General features: G+C 35.4%; 1 protein-coding gene across 7 annotated transcripts in view; it reads right to left on the minus strand.

The window, feature by feature from the left end:
• Positions 1-2,541: 2,541 nt before the first annotated feature.
• The window catches only part of slc4a4 (solute carrier family 4 member 4), a 137,368-nt gene continuing 117,248 nt past the window's right edge, over positions 2,542-22,661 (minus strand). For all 7 annotated transcript variants that reach the window (XM_004919133.4, XM_004919135.4, XM_002940576.5 and 4 more), the window contains 9 exons: positions 21,758-21,919; positions 18,168-18,346; positions 17,945-18,017; positions 15,954-16,022; positions 14,867-15,040; positions 13,478-13,639; positions 10,079-10,175; positions 8,064-8,140; positions 2,542-6,018 (listed from right to left, as the gene is read on the minus strand). In XM_004919133.4, the coding sequence (XP_004919190.2) occupies positions 8,097-8,140; positions 10,079-10,175; positions 13,478-13,639; positions 14,867-15,040; positions 15,954-16,022; positions 17,945-18,017; positions 18,168-18,346; positions 21,758-21,919 (960 nt within the window). In that variant the 3' untranslated portion in view covers positions 2,542-6,018; positions 8,064-8,096. The remainder of the gene's footprint in view (positions 6,019-8,063; positions 8,141-10,078; positions 10,176-13,477; positions 13,640-14,866; positions 15,041-15,953; positions 16,023-17,944; positions 18,018-18,167; positions 18,347-21,757; positions 21,920-22,661) is intronic.

The raw sequence follows: 22,661 nt of genomic DNA on the forward strand, positions 1-22,661 counted from the left end.
CAATTTCAATGACTGAGCCAAATCACCACGAGTAATATCCCTTATATGTGGCAATCACCATTGCCTTAAGAGATGAAAAAACTTTTTCAAGTCCTCCAGGGCCAACGTTCCTGCTTTTGCATCCAATGATAATCCCGTCTGCTCTGTTTGCACTTGCTTTCATACAGTGGTCATACACTATTGATCACAACTTGCAGTCTCTATATGAAAACTATGTGTGTGATTTTTGGTGTATATATAATGGTATATAAGTGCCTGCACACAAAGCTGGTAGGTTACACTAGCTGGTCCCATTCGTCACTAGCACAGTAATTGTACCCAGTCATACATGGGTTGGTTTTTAAGCTAAACGCTATTGCTCTACCATACTCAGTTGTTGCTGACCTACGAATACCAGTATGCTTTCAAACATGCTGAGTTAAAGTACAGTGATGTTACATTTTGTGTATTATTGTGTCCCTGCTTAATTGTGTAATGTCTATTGTATGTTCCAAGATGGGCTTTAGCTAGCGGCAACTTCAAGTTTAATAACTTTTGACAGTAATTTGTATTATATTTCTTTGCTGCTCTGGTACCCATTTTATACCTAGGCTTATATTTTCACATATAAGTTTCTTTAGAAAAAAAAGTAGATAGTATAGAAATATATATATATACAGACACACACACAATTTACATACTAATAAATTCCCGTCTTGTAAAGACAGGTAGAAATTACTCACTAACTGGTGAGTTAAAATGTATTTTATAATGGTTCTACCATTGCGTTGGCCCAGATGCAGGCAGACGTGGCAGATATCAGAGAAGAAACGAGAGAGTTTGCATTTCAAAGCCACAAAGTGGTTCCGGGTGCAGGCAAAGAGGAAGGCAGAGGGTACTCCCAAATCCAACTCAACACTGATAATGACGCCAAGCCATTTAAATTGTTTCAAAATAATTGTTGGTTTGAAGTCCGCTGACTATGAACATTGATCTGTTGCCTTCCTTTGATCATACGCAATTCATTAATACATTTTTATCATTAAACAACCTTCAGAGGGAACCAGAGCACCCTAAACTTTGGTCAAGCTGATTACAGTTTAATCAGAGGCATTTTTTCTTTTAGAACTCAATGTTACACAAATGATCTTAAAGTAGCACACATTCTGTAATTAGCATTTTCCTTTAAAGCTCTAATAAGATAATAATGAGAACTGGGCAACTCCTACAACACAATGTACCAATAAAAACTCATTTCCTAATCCCATGGGTTAATATTAACAAGCACTGAGTTAACGGAAAAATGAAGATCAATATTATATCTGACATGTGAAAGAACACAATTGCCATTTGTTCCCAAGAGTTGTAATAAAAGGCCAAGAGGAAGAGTAATCAAGAATCATATCTTAAGATACTATGAATGGTGTTAAAGGTTTAAATGCTTTAAAGGTTAATGCACCGTAAGTTATCTTTGTCCCTGTATAACAGATATATTTTTTGTCTTATTAAGCAGTTAAGAAATTATTATTTTTTGTTAATACTCCAAAAACCAGTAAGCTTGGTTGATGGGAGGTAGTTTAGGTAACTACATTTATACTGTATATTCACCTTGATAGTTCTTAATATAGTATATAGTCTCTGAGGGCCATAAATAGTGCTGTACCCTGGTTTTGTGCAAATAATGATGGGCACAACTATATTAAATTGGTCAAACAGAGCACAGCCAAAATAACCCACTTAATCAAAATGGGGTGCCCTTCTCAAGCAGTTCATCTGACTTACCAAAATAAATGAGTAAAAAAAATTCAGAATCTGATATATTAATGTAATACTGTTATGGGACCCCTTCAGAATGCTGGGGACCTGGGGTTTTACAGATAAGAGATCCTTACGTGATTTGGATCACCTTATCTTATTCCTGGTAAGAATAATTTAAACCTCAATAGAATTATTTGCCACCAATGTGGATTCATGCAGTGCAGTTACCATCAAGTACAAGGTACTGTTTTATTTCTACAGAGACAAATTAAATTGTTTTTTAAAAAAACAGAATTATTGACAAAAGGGACCAGCTAGTGTTATCTATCTAAAAATCTTATTTTTAATTTTCAGGGCAAAAATCACAAAAAATACTATAATCAGGAACTACAAAGGAAACACTGGTGTAGGCCTGCTAATATAGCCATATATACTGCATATTTCTTTCGGACCTTCTTTTTGAACTCCTTCCACAGAATAGATTACAGCAGTGACTCGTGAAGAAAGAAAGTAAATGTTTAGAGCAGTCATTTTATAGGAAGCAGATTGGTTTGGGATTGGTTAGCTTGTATGCGTAACTAAGAGTGGCCATACACGTTAAGATCCGCTGGCCTGGCAAGGTCGCCAAGCAAGCATTTATTGGCCCACACCATGTTTAAGTGGAAGAGAGAACACTATTTTTTCCTGTAATCCCTTGTGGGTAAGCAGTGTTTCACTAACAAGAATCAGCAGGCCACAGTAAAAACTAGAAAGCTAAAATAGGTACTATTTGCTAGTACTAAAAATAATCCCAGCACACAGAAAACTTCATAAAGTTACTTTATTTTCAATATACATTTAATTTCAAAAAATATAAATGCTAAAATATCAATTTCTTCATTCTCTTGATTCCATAAAAGTCACAATAGAAAGTTTCATAAAATAGCAATGTACTAAATAGACATAATAATTAGTTCTCGTTATAGGGAAAAAAAATCATTACAGTCTGCTTCTGCTGCTTCCTTCTATGTGTTTGATCATTCTTTATTTAATAAAATTAAATACAAAATAAAATTTATGTCCAATAAAGGACACATATGTTGCTTAACCCCCTATGTGACAGAGTTGCCCAAAACAGATTAAGTGGCAATTATTTATGGACCTCTCTAGCACTTGAGGGATGTGTGTTCATGAAAGTGTTTTGTTGCTTTTTTAGTTTTTTACCTGAAAGTGCTGATCTTTCCCCACCCCTGCCCCAGAAAAAAAATACTTCTTATAGTAGCCATGTCAATGACTATAAATTAAAGCAGTTGTTAACACTAAATAGGTATAGGTATGGGACAAAGGTGTTCATGGCTCTCAAAATGGCTCACAGGATGTCTAAACCCAGAGGAAGTAATCTGTTTAGTTTTTTGGAACAAGCCTGGATTTCTAAGGACCTACTGTTTTTCTAGTACTATAATGTGCCTATGAAAAGAAATACACCAGGTAAAATGTAAGACTATTATTCCATCTAGTATGGAATATGTATGGGAATGAATAGTTATAACATTAAAAATTGTATCTGGGACTGGCACTTGCATTTCCACTATACAGACAGAAAGGAATTCTACTCTTGCAGTTTTCATATATTTTGGTATTTTTGCGTGTATGTATAGGCTGCAAATGTGCTTAAAGGGATTACTATAATAATATATTATACTTTTATTTAATTCCCATGCTTGTCCTCAGTTTAACTTGCTTGGAGATAAAACAAATGTGCAGCCATGGAATCCTTCACAACTCCAGATATTGTGGAGCTGATGTTTCCAGAATTCACCTTTGAGTTCCTCAGAATTGCCAGGAGTTGGAACTTTTTTATGTGTCTGGCAAGAAACAGAATACTCATCCTTGTATTTGTGCTAAGAACTAAATATTTTCAGTAAGGATCTTGTCACAGATCACAAGCTTTGTCCCATACCTACACCCAAACGTTGCAGCTCTCCTCGCACTTCATTTGATAAGACATATACACTAGACAATTAATTCAGCAGTTAATACAGTTCAAGTAAAAGAAACATGATTTCAAACTGGAAGACTGTGTTATAAAAAGTATTGACAAAAAGGTAGTTTTATAGAACCCTTATCTATGCATATTATACCTGTGTGTTCTATAAAAAGGGGGAAACTATATATTATTATTAGCTAAGTGAATGACATAGCACTAACTGTGGACATAGATTTACATTATTTTCAGTGATGAGCAAATTTTAAAAAAATCCTTCCTTTATATTTTTATCAGCATTTTCATAATAACCCTTTAGACCTCTCTTAGGACCAGGTGAAGTATATCCAGTTTTTATCTCAATATTACCCTAAATGGTTGACAGTAATTTAAAGACTGAATCCTTGTCAGACTTTAAAATGGGCTTCAGAATAACTGAATGAAACATATAGGCATATTTTATACCATAAGATGTCTGATCATCTGGTACTTCAAAATGGTCCCCAACATCCTTGCCCTTGTTGCCTACCCTGGTGGTAGGGTTGCCACCTTTTGCAGCTTGGAGGTCCAGACAGGGGACAGGGCTAATGACATCAGAAAGCAGGCAGATGCGGGTGAGGTGGTGTTTGAAAGGTGGACCTATGATGTCAGGGGTGAGGTTATGGTGTAGTGAACAGCAATCGGCTGATCATTGCAACGTTCAATTCAAGTCCTATCTGGAAATCCTAATTCGGAAATCCGGACAGGCAGTTTTCACCTAGACAACCCTTCCAAAACATGTGCTTTCCAGGTGAAAACCAGACAGGTAGCAACCCTACTAGGTGGGCACCTTGATTAGTCACTTGAGAAGGTACTGTAATTTGGTCTTAGATATGCAGGCTTATTATGTAAATAAGGGGCACCAAAAGACAAGATCTGCTCTTAATCCTAAAACCCTGCATACATTCTTGATGGAAGGACATAAGCATCCCAGTTAAGTAGCATCCTTATGTGCTCCTAAATCCGTTATGAGGTGCTACTGAGTATAAAACTCCTCTACTATTATTTTACTTAAGGTCATTTTGGAGTAAAATGCAATAGCTTTAGTCTCGTAGGGAAAATTGATAGTATATTCTTGGCCTCAGCAGAAGAATTTTGAATTACGCATTAGAATCAGAATTCCATTATTTTGGGATGATTTCAACATTCTGTTTCTCACACATATACACAGTATCAATAGATATCATTAAAACACAAGTATTAGTGAAATAGTGTCAATACTGTAAGTAAAATTACCCTTTCAAAAAGATTACCACTAATTTCTTTGTTGATCCCTATTACCAGTCAGTATTATCATTTATTGCCTACATACATAAAAAACACTTTGAAACGATAACACAATGGATTATAATTTAGCGCTACCTCCCTCAAGATGTAATAAAAAGAGCTGACTGATTAGTTCAAATATAAAACTTTGAAGGATTTAATCACTCGCTTAACATGGAGATCGAGATACGTTATAATCACATTGTACACAAAACATTCATACAGAAAAATAAAAGCCCAGCTCCTACATATAAGAGGTAGAACTACTTCAAACTATAAATTTCCTGCTGCAGGAAAAAAATTCATTTTCTTTACAGTCATTAAAAAAGTTTCTTAAAAAAAAATTATTACAATATATGTTCAGTGTTAGGCCCCATAATTTAAAGACAAAATTTAGAAGGTATTAAATATGTTGCTTCATTTTATACAGAGTACCAAAAAGTATTTCAAAGAAGATACAAAGACAAGGGATATTTATTATATGGCAATTCGTTAAGCCGTGTACCTATAGATCTATTTTTTTCTAATGTTCTAGTCTTTCAGGGTCCGAACATGCATTAACTCAGGATGGCATGTGGGACTCTTAGAAAGATCTGCATAGTTATTCTGTATGGAATTCGCTTCACATAGCAGCGATAATTACAGCATAAACATAAAATATGTGCTTTCGTTTTAGTGGGATGAAAAAAAGGTTAAAAAAAAAAGCATTTACAGAAGCGATGAAACAGAAATTGGTGAGATTATTAACATAATGAAGGAAGCGCAAGCTATTTACAAAATGCTGTAGGCAGAAGCTTTTCACATTATTTGTGAAAAGTGCAAAGATGATTTCATATTTGGCTAGTGACCAAAAAAGTGAAATAACAAAAAACAGACAAAAAACAATTGCAGGCTATGGTTCACAGCTTTATAAAGTTGTTTCTGTTCCCCGGCTCCTCCAGAAATAAGAGTCATCATCTGGCTCGATCTCTATTCTAATCTGAGGCACAATTCGTATTGGAGTGCTTGGTGGGCTGTAACACAGAAAAAAATATTATTGTAATATTCTTTTGAGCTTGAAAGCCAGTACCAGAAAGTTCATATACACAAGAGATTGCGAGATCTAATAACCTAAATACTAGTAGAGATAATATAGAAAAGTGAAAGTCTCCTATCTACTAAGCAATTGTTTCCCAATTACACTAAGCATGCAACCAAGGAAAGGCTAAAGGTTGGGTTATTTAGCAGACAAATGGATAGATATTGATTGATTTGACTTTTTCAATGGATTGTCAAAAAAGGACTGATGAACATATTGACAATGATCTGTAAGGAGTCAAGTTGAACTGGACTGAAACGTGGCCAAATGTGTTGATGTGCCAATTATAAACTGAAAAGTGTTGGTTGCAATTCATGGTTTCAGTAAGAACAGACTGTAATCCAATGGGATTAAATGTCTGTTTAAATTACTTCCCAAGGGGTCCAAAGCCAAAATAACCAAAATGCCTATTATACTAGTAATGCCACATTTACTACAAAAACATATGATTTGTTATGGTAAGTAAACTGCTAATCAAGAGGCACATCAGTACATATCTGCTGCATCTATAAACACATGTAGAACATATAAGTTTATCATCTGTCTGTAATAGCTTGTTTTATTCATAAACTACTCTTTCTTTTAATTAGTATAGGCATTCTTTGAATGAAATTATCACTATAAAACCAGATTACAGGACAAGGAAAAGATGTTTTTTAATCTGTGTTTACTTTTCTATTTGCTTCGCCAAATATATAAGCAAGAAGAGCCTCATCTCCCTGTATATTTGTAATTTTCTAAAAAAAAAAAAAATTAATAACAATGAACTTAATTGGTCTATTTTCGAATATATAATGCTGGAGTGTTTTACAGATAAATACTTCTTGAACAAAGAATTGCTCAAATTTGCAAATGGGACACAAATGGGCTAATATAATTACCAGGGCAAAGTTTCTTGGAAGTCTAGTGACAGTAAATAACCAGGTCATTGGTTTCTATCTTTTACCAGATCTGTTGCAAACGTTACATCTTTTGTTGAATTAACCCAAACTGATGTAATTGCTATTGCAGGAGATCGCCATAACTTGGCATCTGCTATTCTTTTGGTTGTAATTGTGGGTCCTGCACTACTCACAGCACTTAAGAGTGTTTTTCTTTGGAAAATAAGCCCAGGTGTTTTGATTGAACATTTTACAGTCATAACCATGCAATGTTAATAGCTTGTACATAGGCATTTGGAAGATACTACAAAAAAGCTTTTGAAGCACTGCTTAAGGTCAAGCCAAAAAAAATATCACTCAAGTGGCCATTTGATAATAATATGTGCTAGTAGTACCTAATATGGGATTACCCATGTTTTTTTGTAAGCCACCTGTAGGCACATATGCCTCCTTATCGCTGTCAGTGTTATTAATGGAAGAAATTTAACTACTTATGGTCACATGATCAAGTTACACGATTAAGCTACTTGCAAGACAAAAGGGGTTATTTATTATTTGAAATGCCCCTGGCATTGTGGATAAAGTTCAGTTATAACAAAATACAAGAGGTCCATTGATAATTGTGTGGAATCACATAGGCATGTAACACCTGTGAGCAAGCATTTCAAGCTGAAAGAACATTACAACAAACAACTTAGATGGCTTATGTTTAGACTGATAATTAACTGCATGTGGGTTAATAATACTAGGATCTAACTGTAAAATGAGCCCATGTGGACAATATTGTGTTTGAATGAGGCCTTAAATGAATCCTGTTTTTCTAACTTCATCATGTATCACATTTTCTAACCTCTAGTCTAATTCAACTGCCCTTACATTTACAGATCTGCTTTTTTATATAATCATTTTATTCATTTTTATAAATAAATAACTATATAAAACCCAATTTCATAATGTCATTATAATATTAAAAATAATTTGCCCATCTTGTACACAATCTAAAAAAACAGCAATACCATACTTTACATTTCCCAGAGAGTTCCGACAAGCAAATATTTTAGAAAGTTGGTGGTTCACAAAAAATCGACAGTTGTAATACCTTGGCATATGTGACTGAAGAAAAGGTATTCTTTCAGCATGATGTGTGTCGCTCAAGGAATGTAAAAGGTTTTTCTCCTGCAAAAACAAAAATAAATAGAACAAGGATAAGGATTAGAAGCTGTATCTTTCAGATACGGTGGGATGACTTCATGAAAATGCTGGGCTAAATGCTTAAATGGCATGTTGGATATTAATCTTAGTTTAATGCAAGAGAATTAAATTATTAAATTTAATGCGGGCTTCTTCCAGCAGGGTGATCACATTAATGGCTGGAAGATTAGCTTTTCAGTACAAAACTGTACATAAAAAGTGCAAAGTCAAGTCAGTTATAGCACTTATATAGAAAAAGTGATAGTGTTCCTTTTACATTTGAACAATCTAAAGAAGTCCAGGCTAGACAGATTATTCAAATGAATAACAGTATTTGCAATGAGCTTTAAATCACTCTTTTTCTTCACAGAGTAAACTGACACTAATATAATCAAAGTCATGACATACACATATCCCAGTTTCCCTTTCCATTAAATGCAATAGACATTGTTACAGCCACTTAACAAAAAAGAACAATAGCAGTAGAATTGATTAGGTACTATGCAGATAGCATGGATAGCATGTCATGATATATAATTATCATATATATCATATAATTATATGAGCACAAAACACAACAATAAAGGGCAACTTAATTAGTAAAAAAGGAGGATGTAATTCATAAGACATTAGGATGTGGTAAAATCACTGACAGGGAGTGGTTTCCACAAATATTCATTGTGAGTAGCGATGAACGAAATTCTTTGCCAAGTTTTGGCAAGAAAAAATGTCCATAGACTAAAATGCCAGCAAAAAAAAAAAGTTGCACGTGAATGTTTGCTGTTTTGTGAATTTTTTTGCAAAGCAAAACAGGACAGATTCACTCATCACTATTTGTGTGGAAAACCACTAACATCACACATTATCCCGACACCAACATGCAAGTTCCAAAGCCACACATGCAGATCACTGCATTTAACAAAACAAATTGTTACCTATTTTGCATGCTAAAATTGCAAATGGAAATCAAAATAAATCCTAGATTAAACCAAACCAAATCTGATGAAGCACTTCACATGATCAAGATTAATAACACGGTCAATTAGGATCCCAAGAGTAAGACACAGTGATGATGATTCTGGCAACTTTTCTGTGAGTTAACAGAGCCTTTGCCTTTTATGCATTTACAGCAAATGGTAGGGCCATACTTTCCATAGGTGTCTCAGAAAAATGTTCCAATTCTGTAAACGTAAACACTACAAAGATTCATTTATTATTTGGATTTAAGTTGAGACCAGAATGTTGTGGTGACATTTCACTTTAAAACATAGTTACATAGTTACATAGTTACATAGGGTTGAAAAAAGACCTGTGTCCATCAAGTTCAACCCATCCAAGTAAACCCAGCACACCTAACCCACACCTACCAATCTATACTCACATACATAAACTATAAATACAACCACTAGTACTAACTGTAGATATTAGTATCACAATAGCCTTGGATATTCTGATTGATCCAAAACGATTTGGAACAAATGACCCTATGGATAAATCTGGCCCTAAAATATGTATTGAACAGAAAAAAAGTTAATACAGTAAAAGAATTAGACAGAATATCTAAAAAAAAAAAAAAAAAAGAGTGTCATAGGGGTGCATGCAGTATCGTAAATTATTTTTAACCAGAGAAAAAACTTGAAAAAAAACTTGGTGCTACTTTTTATTAAAAAATGCACTTGGGGTGCAATAAAAAATCAGCAAATTATGGAAACTGGATAGAGTCTCTGGCTTTTAGCTGAAATATAGAATTGCAGTTATTTTTAGAGGATAGAGGAAGAAAAGTAGTGAAGCAATTGGATCTTTGGTGAACTTTATTATATTCAGTGAAACATGGAAAAAGGTGAATAATGGTTACAAGTGAAGTGATTTTTTGGAGATGAAGTGGAGCTTGTTACTGGCATGCAAGAGGTTAGAACTACTCACTGTCACTAGGTTTGCTATCACTTAGGAATGGTTCCTTTTCCATGATGTCCATAGGAATTTTAATACTTGGTACTTTTTCTGAATAAGGAGTGTCAGACTGTGGAAAAAATGTGTAAAAGTGCTTAGAGATTATGCAGTTGTGTTAATTTTCCCAACAGAATACAGGTCAATCTTCTTTTGCTGTAAACTGGATAAACACTGTACAAAATTATGTCCAAATGTAATACTTCTGAGGGCCGATCCAGCCATTTTTAAAGACTTCATAAGTCCTCATTTACCCATAAAGCTTTTGCTTTAACTGTGAAGATTCTTTGTAACTTAATGAACATTCAATTCATTCTTCTGGCAAACAAAGGAACAGCAAAAGGTTCAATTTCAATCTTGATTTCTCAGAAACAAGTAAAGCTTTCATAATATCCTCATACAGGCACAGGAAAGAAATCAACAGAAGTGGTTTATCTGGCTTTAAAAATACCTTCCCATGGAGTCTTTGGAGCAAAATGTTACATTCAGTCCAGAAAAGACAAAATTATGATATTTGCTAATGAGCTCTAGAAAGCTTTATCCTTACAACTGTAAGATCATCTAAGCTATAATAGCATATCATTTGTTAGGCTGTAAATCAGGGTCATATTTTGAAAACCAACTGCACCCTGGTCAACAGGGCAAGGGCCCTTTGAAGTATGGTGACCACAGTTTTTCTAGATGAAACATCTAAACAGTAGGAGACAAAAACTTCTTCGTAATCTATGTTTGATTTAATGTATAGCTAAATTGCACCAGCTCATAGAAACCAATCAGCAATCAGTCTACTACAGACTAAAATATAATACCAAAGATGTGATTGGTAGCTATGAGCAACTTCACTGGAAAACTTAAGCACCTTAGTGTATTGGCACTTTAGTGCAGTTTGCATTTGCTTTGTAGTATAAATAAGCATGCAGACTGCTTTGGTAATTGGTAATAATGACTGGAAAATTACATATCTTTGTAAAGAATCTATTCCAAATTCACTTATTAGACTATTTGATACTTTTCATTAGAACCTTATGTTCATTAAATCAAACATGATTCTCATACCCAACTACAGACATACATATACACAAGATTAAATGCTTAAGCTGGGATTAAAAGAAAGGAATCCAAAATTACTTTTTAAATCTTATAATCATCCAGTTGGCTTTGGTACTTGGCTTTTTTTTTTTTTTTTTTTTTTAAATTTCATTATAAGTTGAAGTTGAAGGGTCATTTGGGTGTAATTCTTCACAATTGTTTGGAATCAGATATCTGTGAAGATCACATTTGGCTTTGGTTTTGTGGTATTCAGTGAAGAGAGTATAGGTATACAGAATGGTTTTACTGTTTGTAATGAACAACCCATTTTAACTTAGTAGACATGGGGTGTTCAGCCAAACAAGCAGTATATCCATACCATCTTCAATTAAGACACAAGGCTAAACGTAGTTCCCAATCACTGTAACTAAAAGTAAACACATATCTATTGAAAAATGGTATGGATATACTGCACTTTTACTTATAAGGGCAAAGACACACGGAGGCGAAAAGTCACAACAACTAATCACCCGTGTGTGCCTTAGTGGAAGGTAGTCATTCTTTGAGTCATAATGTTCTTCTGGTTAAAACAAGATTAAGTAAACATTTAGGCCAATCTTAGATGATAAACCAAGCCAATGCAGTGCTGACATGGCTGTGGGCAACTCTTGACTGAGATACGTCATAGACTAAGATACTCTTGACTGAGATACGTCTTGACATAGATACGTCCAGGAATCTCCAAATTTCGGAAAGGCCATTTCCTATAGACTCCATTTTGATCAAATACTTTCCATTTTTAAAATGATTTCCTTTTTCTCTGTAATAATAAAAAAAGGCTGATTGCTATAGATTATACAGGAGCAGTGGCCAGCTCCATGTTGTAGCTCCCATCCTTCTCAGGTGATCCCAATAGAGCCAATAAAAGGGCAACCATATGGGGGTTTTAACCTTGAAAGCAAAAAAGTTGCAGATAAAACTCAGTCCCTTTGTTAATTGTATATTGAAGCAATGGTATTCTTAATGAATCAGATAAAAGTTAATGTAGAACTGGCCAGAGGGGATGACTTTGACATAGTTGGCCAGCTTAAAGTATATTGCAATATATGAACAAACAATCCCTGTTTTGCTTAAAGGGGTGGGCATTTCTTGGTAGCTTAATGCACAGAATGTCTTAATGTCCTATATATATTGATAATGGGTGAGTGCAGAGGACCTCTTGTTGCTGTCGCTGTAATAATAAAACAGTACCTTGTACTTGAAACCCAACTAATATACAGTATAATAAATCTTTATTGGAGGCAAACCAATCCTATTGGGTTTATTTATGTTTAAATAATTTTTTAGCAGATAAAGGTAGGCGGATGCAAATTATGCAAAGATCCCTTATCCCAAAAACACCAGGTCCTAAGCATTCAGGATTACACATCCCATACCTGTACTAAAGCTAAGAGAAAATATAAAAAAATCTAATAAAGTTCGTCTTATAGAAATATGAGTATGAAATGCCATATTTTATATACTGAACTTACTGCACCATTCTAAATGTTCATCATCTTTATAGTATTAATTATCCAGGTCTCTAAACTTAATCACAGGAGCTTCTTATGTTGGATTCTGTTAGAAGGGTCAGTGACACTTACATGCTCAGTTTGCTCTGAGCGGCTGTTAAGAGGCTAAGCTTAGGGGTCGTAACAAATTATCGAGCAAAAAATGTGTTGTCATATAAGCTGATGCTACTGGAATGATTATTTACATTCTATGTATACCGTATATTGTGAGTTGGTCCCTAAGCTCAATAACTGACAGCAGCACAGAGCATGTGCAATGAATAAGCAGAAAAGAAGATGGGGATCTACTGGGGGCATCTTTGAAAGCACAGATCTTCCCTGCTAAAGAGCTTTGGTTGCCTTAGGCTGGTACAGAAGCCCAAACCATAATGTACAATAATTCTAGCATAATTCTTTAGTTAGGCTTAAATTCTTCTTTAACACCCTGCGATGAATGCATATAATTTTTTAATATAAAACTGATAAAACTGATGTTTTTAGATTTCTCCACATTGCTTATGATGGGTGGGTTACCAGTGATATATCCTCCTATAATACAAAATAGTTATTAAAGTGAGGTGCATAACTAGTTCCAAGTCAATGTTTGTCCTTGAAGCTGATTCTCCAGCTTAATTTTGGTCCCCAAAGAACAAAGGTTGAAAAATATTGACACAGCAACAATTGCAGTCAATACCATATTAGTTCACATGCAAAATTCTAAATGACACAGAAAAGCAGGATAACATCTGGTTCTGATTCCTTTTTTGAAAGATATTATACAAAGGGTAAGACTTACATCTTCATTGTCACTGTCCACGCTTCCCTTCTTTTTCTTCTTTTTTTTCTCATCCTCCTTTTTCTTCTTGTCCTTCTCAGGGATGACATCATCGAGGAAACCGAGGTCATGCTGGGAAAACAGGTAGTCCATGGCCTTTCTCACTGCCACAAGTGCAAGGATCTACACAAGAGAAACATTAGGGAGTGAATTTGACTATCTCACAGAAGGATAAGTGGTGCAAATATATAGACAAAATATGCAAAATTAGGTTGTCTTGTCCTTTTACGAAAAGGTCTCAAAGTTGGGATATAATTTTAAACTGATATGAAAGAGTGTGCATGCAGCTGAAGCTCCTTACTATTAATGCAACTGGTTTCAATTTGGATATTTCTAGGAAAACAACTGAAGACTTGTTAAAAAAATGCAAAGTTTGGCAATTAAAAAGACAGTAGTGGGGCACATTTACTTTCAGAAAAACTGCCCCAGAGCAGAAACACATAGGTAACACTCAGCATTAAGCTGTAGAATAGATAAAATAATTCAAAAATGATGAAAAATAAATAATGAAAAAGTTGCCTGGAATAGGAGTTTCAATAACATACTAAAAGAAAAATTAAAGAACCACCCCTTTAATCAGGGACCTTTCCCAAATTACTTCTTATTGTGCTTTGAATAGTGTAACACTTCATTATTTTGCTCTACTGAAAGGAAAAGGAAAGGTAAAAACTAAGTAAGCTTTATCAGAAAGCTCTATGTAAACAGAGCCATGAGCACTCACAGAAATGCTGCACGAGTCTTCTATAAAAAGAAACAGGATTTCTTGTCTCCTTTTTTATAAACTTGTTCTTAGGGTATCTGAGTCCTCTCTTCATTCCTGGGGCCAGAGTATGGGCAGTTCTCTCCTATCTCCCCTCTTGTGCTCCCCCCTCCCATAAGAATCCATAAAACTCACTCCCCCCTCTCTTAGGAATGTGTAATCTGAGCTATAAGGGCTAGAGCTGTAGCAAGAAGCTACATAAAATGTCTTAAACAGAGAAAGCTTCTAGGGTTCTTTACTCTATGGTATGGTACTCTATATGGTAATGCTTTTTGCAGAATAAATATAGGTGACACTAATGTGGTGAATCTATTGGCAGTAAAATGCCAAACTGACTTTCCTTTTCCTTTAAAGAGTATCCCCCTATAATTACAGAATTAGAGGAACTGTGAGCTCCTTGGTGGGTTTTATTAGGAAATTCATTTACTACAAATGATCTCTCCTTGCCACCAAGTTATTGTTAACAGGTTTACTTTAGAAAAACAGGTTTATTTTGGTTTAGGGGCAACCTCCCAAAAAGAAAAATCTATGGATGACCATTATTGAAACTTGCAAAGACCTGTATTTTAACATCTGATTTCTGGACTCACCATAACTGGAAATATTATAGCAGCCACAGTTGATTTGAGGATCCAGAGTAGTGCCAGGCATAATATCTGAATGAAAGTAAAGAGATGCACCCTGCGCAGAGGAACATGACGTAAGTAGATGAAATCTGGCTGATGTTTTGCAGGCATCAAAAGCAACTTGAGGCGGTCCATGAACTAAAGTAATGAAAAGGAACCATTGTAAGACAAAACAATCCTACTGAGTTTGATTAACGTTTAAATGTTTTTTGTTTTTTTATGAACTTAAGTTATGGAAATCTAAATTACAGAAAGACCCCTTTTTCCGGAGGTCCTGTGCATTTTCAATAACAGGTCCCATACCTTTCTAATAATTATGCTATTGCAGTTTAACACAAGCAATATCTCAGTGCAAGCCAAACAAAAGCATTGTCAGGGTACCTGAACAACATTACATAGGATAAAGAAACTGTTCTGTTCATGGCGTGCTTATGACATTGCATTTTCCATTAACTATATACTGTAATTAAGCATCTCAGTATGACTAATATTACTGTTATGTTGAGTTCCAAACTGACTACTACATGCCACAAAAGGCACTGATTAACCAAGATCGAAGAACAGTTCAATGGCACTACTGCTAATGCACAGTAATGAACTCAGGGAAACAGTAGTTCCATGGCAGTATATAAAACAGGATGACAATGTTGTGTGCCAGCCCAGCTTCTAATATGCTCTAATGAGGGACTGAATGCTTAACAGATTTAACTAGCACTACATAATTAATTCTAGCTCACAAGCCTAAATCCTGGAAAAATACCTTTGTACCAAAAGAGGTCATGCTGCTTTGAGTCTCTGTCACGGCTACCTTTAGGAATTTGCCATAAACTGCCATTTGTGCATGAAGCAAAGATTTTGCTATAAAATGTTGACTATTTAGGACTTGAATTGTATTATTAATAGTTATTAATTATTAATTATATAAAAATATATATATATATAGATATATAAATAATACTTGAATAATGCTGGTGTCATCTGAAGTTAAATATACTGTAGATATACTAAAACAACTTGACACAAGAGTGGTAGGGTGAAACACATAGTGTACCTGAACTCCATTAAGAGATGCAACACCCATATACAGGAAGACTCCATACAGCACAGGCATAGGGATGAACTAGAAAATGTAAACAGCAAAACATTTTTGTAAAATTACTTACAAGCAACCATACAGATCACTATAACATTTTTTTAATTACTTACATGCAACCATACAGATATACCCATACCTGGAGTAAATGTGAAATTCACAACTGAAAATATGGTAGGTCTCGAGTAACACTATTTAAAGCTATTTATCTCTATGCAAGATAGGGCAGGTCAGTGGCAGCCATAAGAGGGTGTGTGGTGCAAAGGAGGAAGAGCTTGGGAGGGTTAGGGGTGTAGCTGTGGGGGGTTACAGGGCACTGCCCAAGGACATAGCAGAGATTAGTCCAGCCCTGGGATAGAAATGATGTTACATACCAAGGTTGTCAAGCTCATTTAGAATGTCTTCATATATCTTATGTTCAAGAAAAAGGCAAGATCCAAATGGCTCATTTATCCATAGAGGAAAAAACAAGTAACAAACTTACATGCAGTTATCCTGAGCTACTTGTTTTGGTCACTGATATTTATAAAGAAGTTTGGAGCCAAATCAGTTTTAGACTGTGCTGTCACAGCCACAGGAACATGTGGTTACATGTATATACGCTCACATTCACCTGCTCCTCTCCATACATACAATGTCTTGTGCCTTCAAGAGGATGACTTCTTGTCACTGCTTGTCATCTGCTTTTACCACATATCAAAAACTGCATTTACCATATATATATATATATATATAAAAGTGGAGGCTGATGGACTGGTTTCCACCTGAGTATAGTGTTGGTCACAATGCCCTGTGTGCTATTCAACTAAGGTAAAGCAAAGTGCTTGAATGCTGCAACATTATTGTTACCATACATATCATCTGGTTTACAAGACTAGTATTTGCCTAAACAAAGACCAGAAAGGTAAAACTTTAATAACCACAAACAAGAACATTACTTTAATTGTGATAAACTGTATTGTAATATTGTAGCACTAAAGATTTGCTTTAAATGAGGTTGAATATTCAGAACATAACTACAGCACCTGTTTTTACATTAAAATCTACAAGTTCAGCAAGTTTAAATTATTTTGTATTTCATTAATGCTTCCTGTGATCAAAAAGATCACAAACACCTGATTAAAAAAAAAATTACTTTGGCCGATAAGTAAATTAACTCAAGTGCCAATTTTTTTTAGTAACCTTGACAACTAATCTGCACCTAATGTGAGATGCCAGTAATTATATTGCTTTCTGAGTCAGAGTTTTTTTTTTAGTGCTCAAGATCAGATTGTTCTCATGTAATTCCATTTACAACTTTGTTTTTCTAGGAGAGATTACTTTACAGTCTAAAGAAACAGCAAGTTAGTAAGTAAGTAAACAGCTTCTGAATAACAGTTTTATTTTACATATTATATGTGTTTGCGTGAAACACACCTCAGCCTTGCCACATGGTGGCAGCCACATCATATGAAATCATCAGCATTATAGCATTATATATTTCAATGGTTGCCCTTCTTGCTTCTTAACAAATGACACAAGAAATTATTCTTCCATAATTCCAAGATTGTATAGGGTAAATAAGTGTTTACTTCAGTTTTTATCCTGACTGGATAATAGCCTTTACTTTCATTGTTTTGGACAACACTATAAGAAAGTGTTCAGTCAGCTAAGACAATGAGTTAAATACTCTCTAAAAAACAGTATAACTATAGAGGAATACAGCGCTGCTTTAAAGCCTTGATGGACCCTGGCCAAAGATCATATTGGTGGGTCCCCTTCACCCAGCACCAACGGTGATAGTCATTGTATGTACAAACAGTGTAGCTGTGGCCTGGGTTGGACAGGCAGGCTGAGCTGGCACCGCATTTAATAATAACTTGGCAGCCACTCAGGATGTTTATGTCATCAGGCACATATTTGTTAATAAATGAAAAAGAAGAAATAAGACAGCTTAATTTTTTATCTACCTTTAGGATTGGGGCCATGAAGACAGATACACCGGTCAAAATGAAGACCATGACTCCTGTAACTCTTTGCTCCCTATAAACCAACAGAAAATGTATATTACTGTGCAGTATGAACTGTATATTCTGACCAGTTTAGTAAAGAGGCAGTCACTTTACAGTATTAACACTGGTTAAACACTGGTCATTCTAAGGTACATGCCACATGGTGATGAATATACAGTACCTGACACCCAAGAACTTGGGTTGTTCTCCAGGGGCTGATGTTTCTGTTTCCATTTTCAAGCTGTCGATGTGAGCAATGGAGATGACAGTAGCAGCCACATACCAGGGAAGAGCCATGAAGGAGCACACAATCATCAGAACAGCAACCCAAAACAAGTCCAAATGATAGCCAGCTCCTTTCTAAGGAATTCAGAAGAAAGACAACTAAGATATAATGCAAGCTGAGCATAATTGATTCGTAACTGAGCTGCATGTTATTGCAGCACATCACATGCAGTTAGTCACCTCTCTGAATCTAATAACTAAAATACAGTATAATATTCACGGGGTCACCCCTCTGCAACTCCTCACATGGAAGTTGCTTCAGAAACTTTCACTGTATTCATAAATATCCATTGAAGTGTCTACGACCAAAAGTTGCAGCAGAAGTACTTTGGTTAACACCTAAGTAAGGGATGTGTTAAAGGGACAGTTCACCTCTTTATTCACTTTTTGTAAGTTTTAGAAAGTGATATTCTGAGACAATGGGGCAAATTTATCAAAATGTGTGATTAGAACTCACTAAAGAAAAATTCTTCCACTTTTTATTTATTCTTATGGGATTTTTAGAAGCGTATTTATCAAATTGTGAACTTTACCTTTCACCCATTGATAAATAAACTTTTAAAAATCCCATAGGAATGAATAGAAAGTGAGTGAATTTTTCTGTAGTGAGCTCTAAACTCACATTTTGATAAATTTGCCCCAATGTGTAACTGGTCTTGCTAGAATAAAATTTCCCCTAGAAACCAGGTAGTGACTTCAATGATGGCTCTAAATGGAAGATAAGTAATAAATAGTAAAAATAACAATAAAATTGAAGCCTCACAGAGCAATAGTTTTGGCTGCTGGGATTAGTGACCCCCAACAGTTAATCTGTGAATTCCGATAGGTGCACATTACTTTCTGTTACATAATACATCTCTCATCTATGTTGGCATATCCTAGACACCAACATTGAGTTCTTATTCACATATTAACACAGCTAACTTTTAAAGGCCTTTGCCTACACAGATGTTTTCTTGTTCTAAAACTAGAGGCAGACTTAAATTCTGTAAGCCTTACTTTATGAAGCTATTGTTTTTGATCACTGATTGAATTTAATGGATAATGAGAGGGATACTATGCCCGAAATCTGAGAGGTCAGGAAGCAACGGGTAACATTTTACATAAAAGAATTGGAGATAAGTGAATGGAAACCTTTGGCATGAGTTTCATACTTAATTTTCGTCTACACAATGTAGTCTGGGTATCATTAAAATTCTCATTATGTTTTCCTTTTAGTCATGCTCACTGGTCACTAATTTCCCAGGAAAGTGATCTAAGGACAAGTTTCTGTATAGCATAATTCACTAGGACCTCACAGCACGTCAGTTCCACTTTGTTCACCTGAACAATCCACAGAGTGTGCAAGGCTAAAATTGGATGAAAGCTCTGATTTCATATGCAGAATAAGAAAGGATGTACCAAAAAAAAAAAAAATACAGCAGAGGTGGCAACAGAAAAAAAGAGAATGACATCTATACATAGAAGTGCATTAGTCTAAGCCTCACTCAGGCCCCAGAAAGAAAGTTAACCCAGTGCCAGGTGGGGGATTAAATGGCAATTGCCTGAAAGTAAATGCATTGGTGCTTGCTCGTTTTGCCATATTTCTAAAGCTGGCCATACACGTACCTATAAAATTGTATGAAACCTAGTTTTGTACGATTTCCTGACCATGTGTGGGCTCTGAATTATCGTCCCAATAATTTTCTTACCTTGGTGATCAGTCATTTAGTCAATCGGCCAGATTAGAAAATTTGGTCAGATAATGATAAAATCTGTGCATGTGTTGTGTATCGGGCGATTTCCTTGGACCTTACAAGTCACTTTTGTAAGATTGTTGTCTGACAACTTTTTCATGATGAGAACAACCTCCGATTCGCATTTTAATGGCTTTATCGTACAATTTCAGTCTGAATGTTAGTTTCAGATTGTTGCATTTAAACGTAAGACCGATATCCGAACATTCGTCAAAAGAAGACTAAAATCTGAACGTGTATGGCCACCTTAGTTATGTATAGATAATTAAAAGGACAATATATGCCCTGCTCCAGTACCCAATAGCAACCAAGTAGTTGATCTGATCATTCACATTCACCAAATCACTCTGTGTCTAATTGTGTTCATTGAATTACTGGTGCAGGACAAATGGATAAGTGTTCAGATAATAAATCCCATGCCTGTATGTATTACAGTCTACAAAAACTGTTGTATTACTAAGATAGTAAGGGTTAAACTAAATCTGCACATTTGAAAGGACACACATAGTCAGACAAGTCAATCGAAACTGATACTGTGTGACAAAGCTTGCAGGTAAGTTGCTGTATAGAATGTGCACAAAAAGGCACAAAACTGAGCTCACATTTGAAAAACAATTGTCACTTTCTGTTTGCACTGCTTTAGAAAGCAGGCTCTTATTTAAATGTAGAAGCGTGACCAGCCTCAGTAGGATTGTTTCCACCCAAAAGGTCATTTTTGAAGAAGAATGAAGACATTTAGTTTTTACAGAAGGGGTGTACCCCCCCTATGCAATAAAAGGTACTAAGTTTGCCCAGGTGCAGTAACCTATAGCAATGGGATGTTTGGTTTTAAAAAGTGACCAATAAATGCTACCCACTGATTGGTTGCTATAGGCGATAAGCACTGTAGAAAACTTTGCTCCTTATACTCACTACATAACCATGTTAATATGCACCGTGACTAAGAATGACACTCTGAAGTGCTAGTGCTTAATTACCTTAGCAACCAAAAAGCTGTTTGGAAGTCAGGGGGGAAGATGAATAGTAAATGGTTTAAAACAAAAGATGAGCACAAAAACATAAAAATAACCACAATACTGAACCCAAACAAGTCATGTCACATGATTTACAGATGATGGGTTGAATGTCCTAACTAAACCAGATAGCCTTTTCAGTTGCAGACTGGAAATGGGCAGCATAGGAAAGTTGATAATCCAAAAAGTATACAAATAAATAGTGAAGACCAATTGAAGAGATGCTTAGATTTGGTTGCTCCTTAACAGTTGATTTAAAAGTGACCTTTACTTAATGCAAAAAAAGTATAATTATATACATCATTATAGAAATGATATAATAAGTATGCAACAGAACCCTTTATATGAATAAAATAACATATTCATCTTAAAACATATATATTGTTCTTTTCTGCCATACAAAATCCTTTGTAACCAAGTGCAGTCACATAATGTCTGGGAGAATATGTAAAGTTTAATGAGCACAAACTAAGACAAAATAAAAAACTGTTGAAAATATACAAGGTCAGGAAATAAGGCATAGCTTAAAGCAAATTGGGGATGGAATTGCAACTACAGTAGAAATTATCTGTAACAAAACCTCACTCCTCTGAATGGAAACTCTTTTCTGTCCAGTCATGAATAAATAAAGTTGGTATTCGTAGCCTAGTGTTTAATTTTTTAGTAGATGAGACAGTGCTGTTAGTGAGAGAGACAGTTTTTTGGGACGTACAGGGTGGTACAGGGACAAAACTAACCTTGAGTTTGTGTTCCTTCCTGTTAACAATGACAGCTGTGATCTGTTGGTCCATGAAGATCAAAATAGTCACAAGAAGAGCAGGAAGACTTGCAGCAAGGTACACCCACCAGGGGTTTCCTCCAAAGGGTGGGACAAACCAGCCTCTGTGTGGACTTGTTGGCTGAAAGACATTATGGATATTACATCAGCATACCAACATTTGAAAAGCGCAACGAGGGACAAAAAGAAATGGCAGCATAGCATGGCATAATTTTTTTTACCACACCCATTTTTGCAACCACACCCCCCCCCAAATACCATTAACCATTTTACAAAATTTGGCAGGTTTTTTAAAGTTTGAACACATTTCTGGGGGCCTTTGGGGTCTTGTTTTATGTGTAATTATAGTTTTTCTAAAAAAAAAAAAAAAAAGGTGAAGTTCCCCAAAGAGACCTGTTTAGATTATTAGTTACAATTGTATCTAAGTGCAGGTGTAGCTTGTTAACTTTCTGGGCTCTCTGCCAAAAGCTATTTGTTTAAGTCTGAGAAACATCTTTTTTAGCGTTAAGTGCAGGTTTAGTTCAGGAGATCAAAGGGAAATGAGGGACGTTCAGAAAGAATCTGGGACTGCGGGCTGAGGTATGCATCAGAAGCGTGTTTTTAAAATTACATCATAATTGCAGTGGTGTAAAAACACCAAGAAACCTGCTTAAATTCTAGAGCTGGAATCTTCAGCCGGTGGATTTCCAGCACACAATGAACCACTGAGCTCAACAATCCTTGAGAGCCTTCAGCTTTTGAGAGTTGATGTGTATTGTAGTTCAGCTACTGACCACCAGTGGTTGAAGCTTTTTTATTTGGAGTTTTGTATATGAAACCTAGTAAAATCTGCTTGCTATACTGCATGCAATTGGATACTCTGC

This window comes from Xenopus tropicalis, chromosome 1 (genome assembly GCF_000004195.4).
Source record: "Xenopus tropicalis strain Nigerian chromosome 1, UCB_Xtro_10.0, whole genome shotgun sequence".
In the NCBI taxonomy this organism is placed as follows: Eukaryota; Metazoa; Chordata; class Amphibia; order Anura; family Pipidae; genus Xenopus; species Xenopus tropicalis.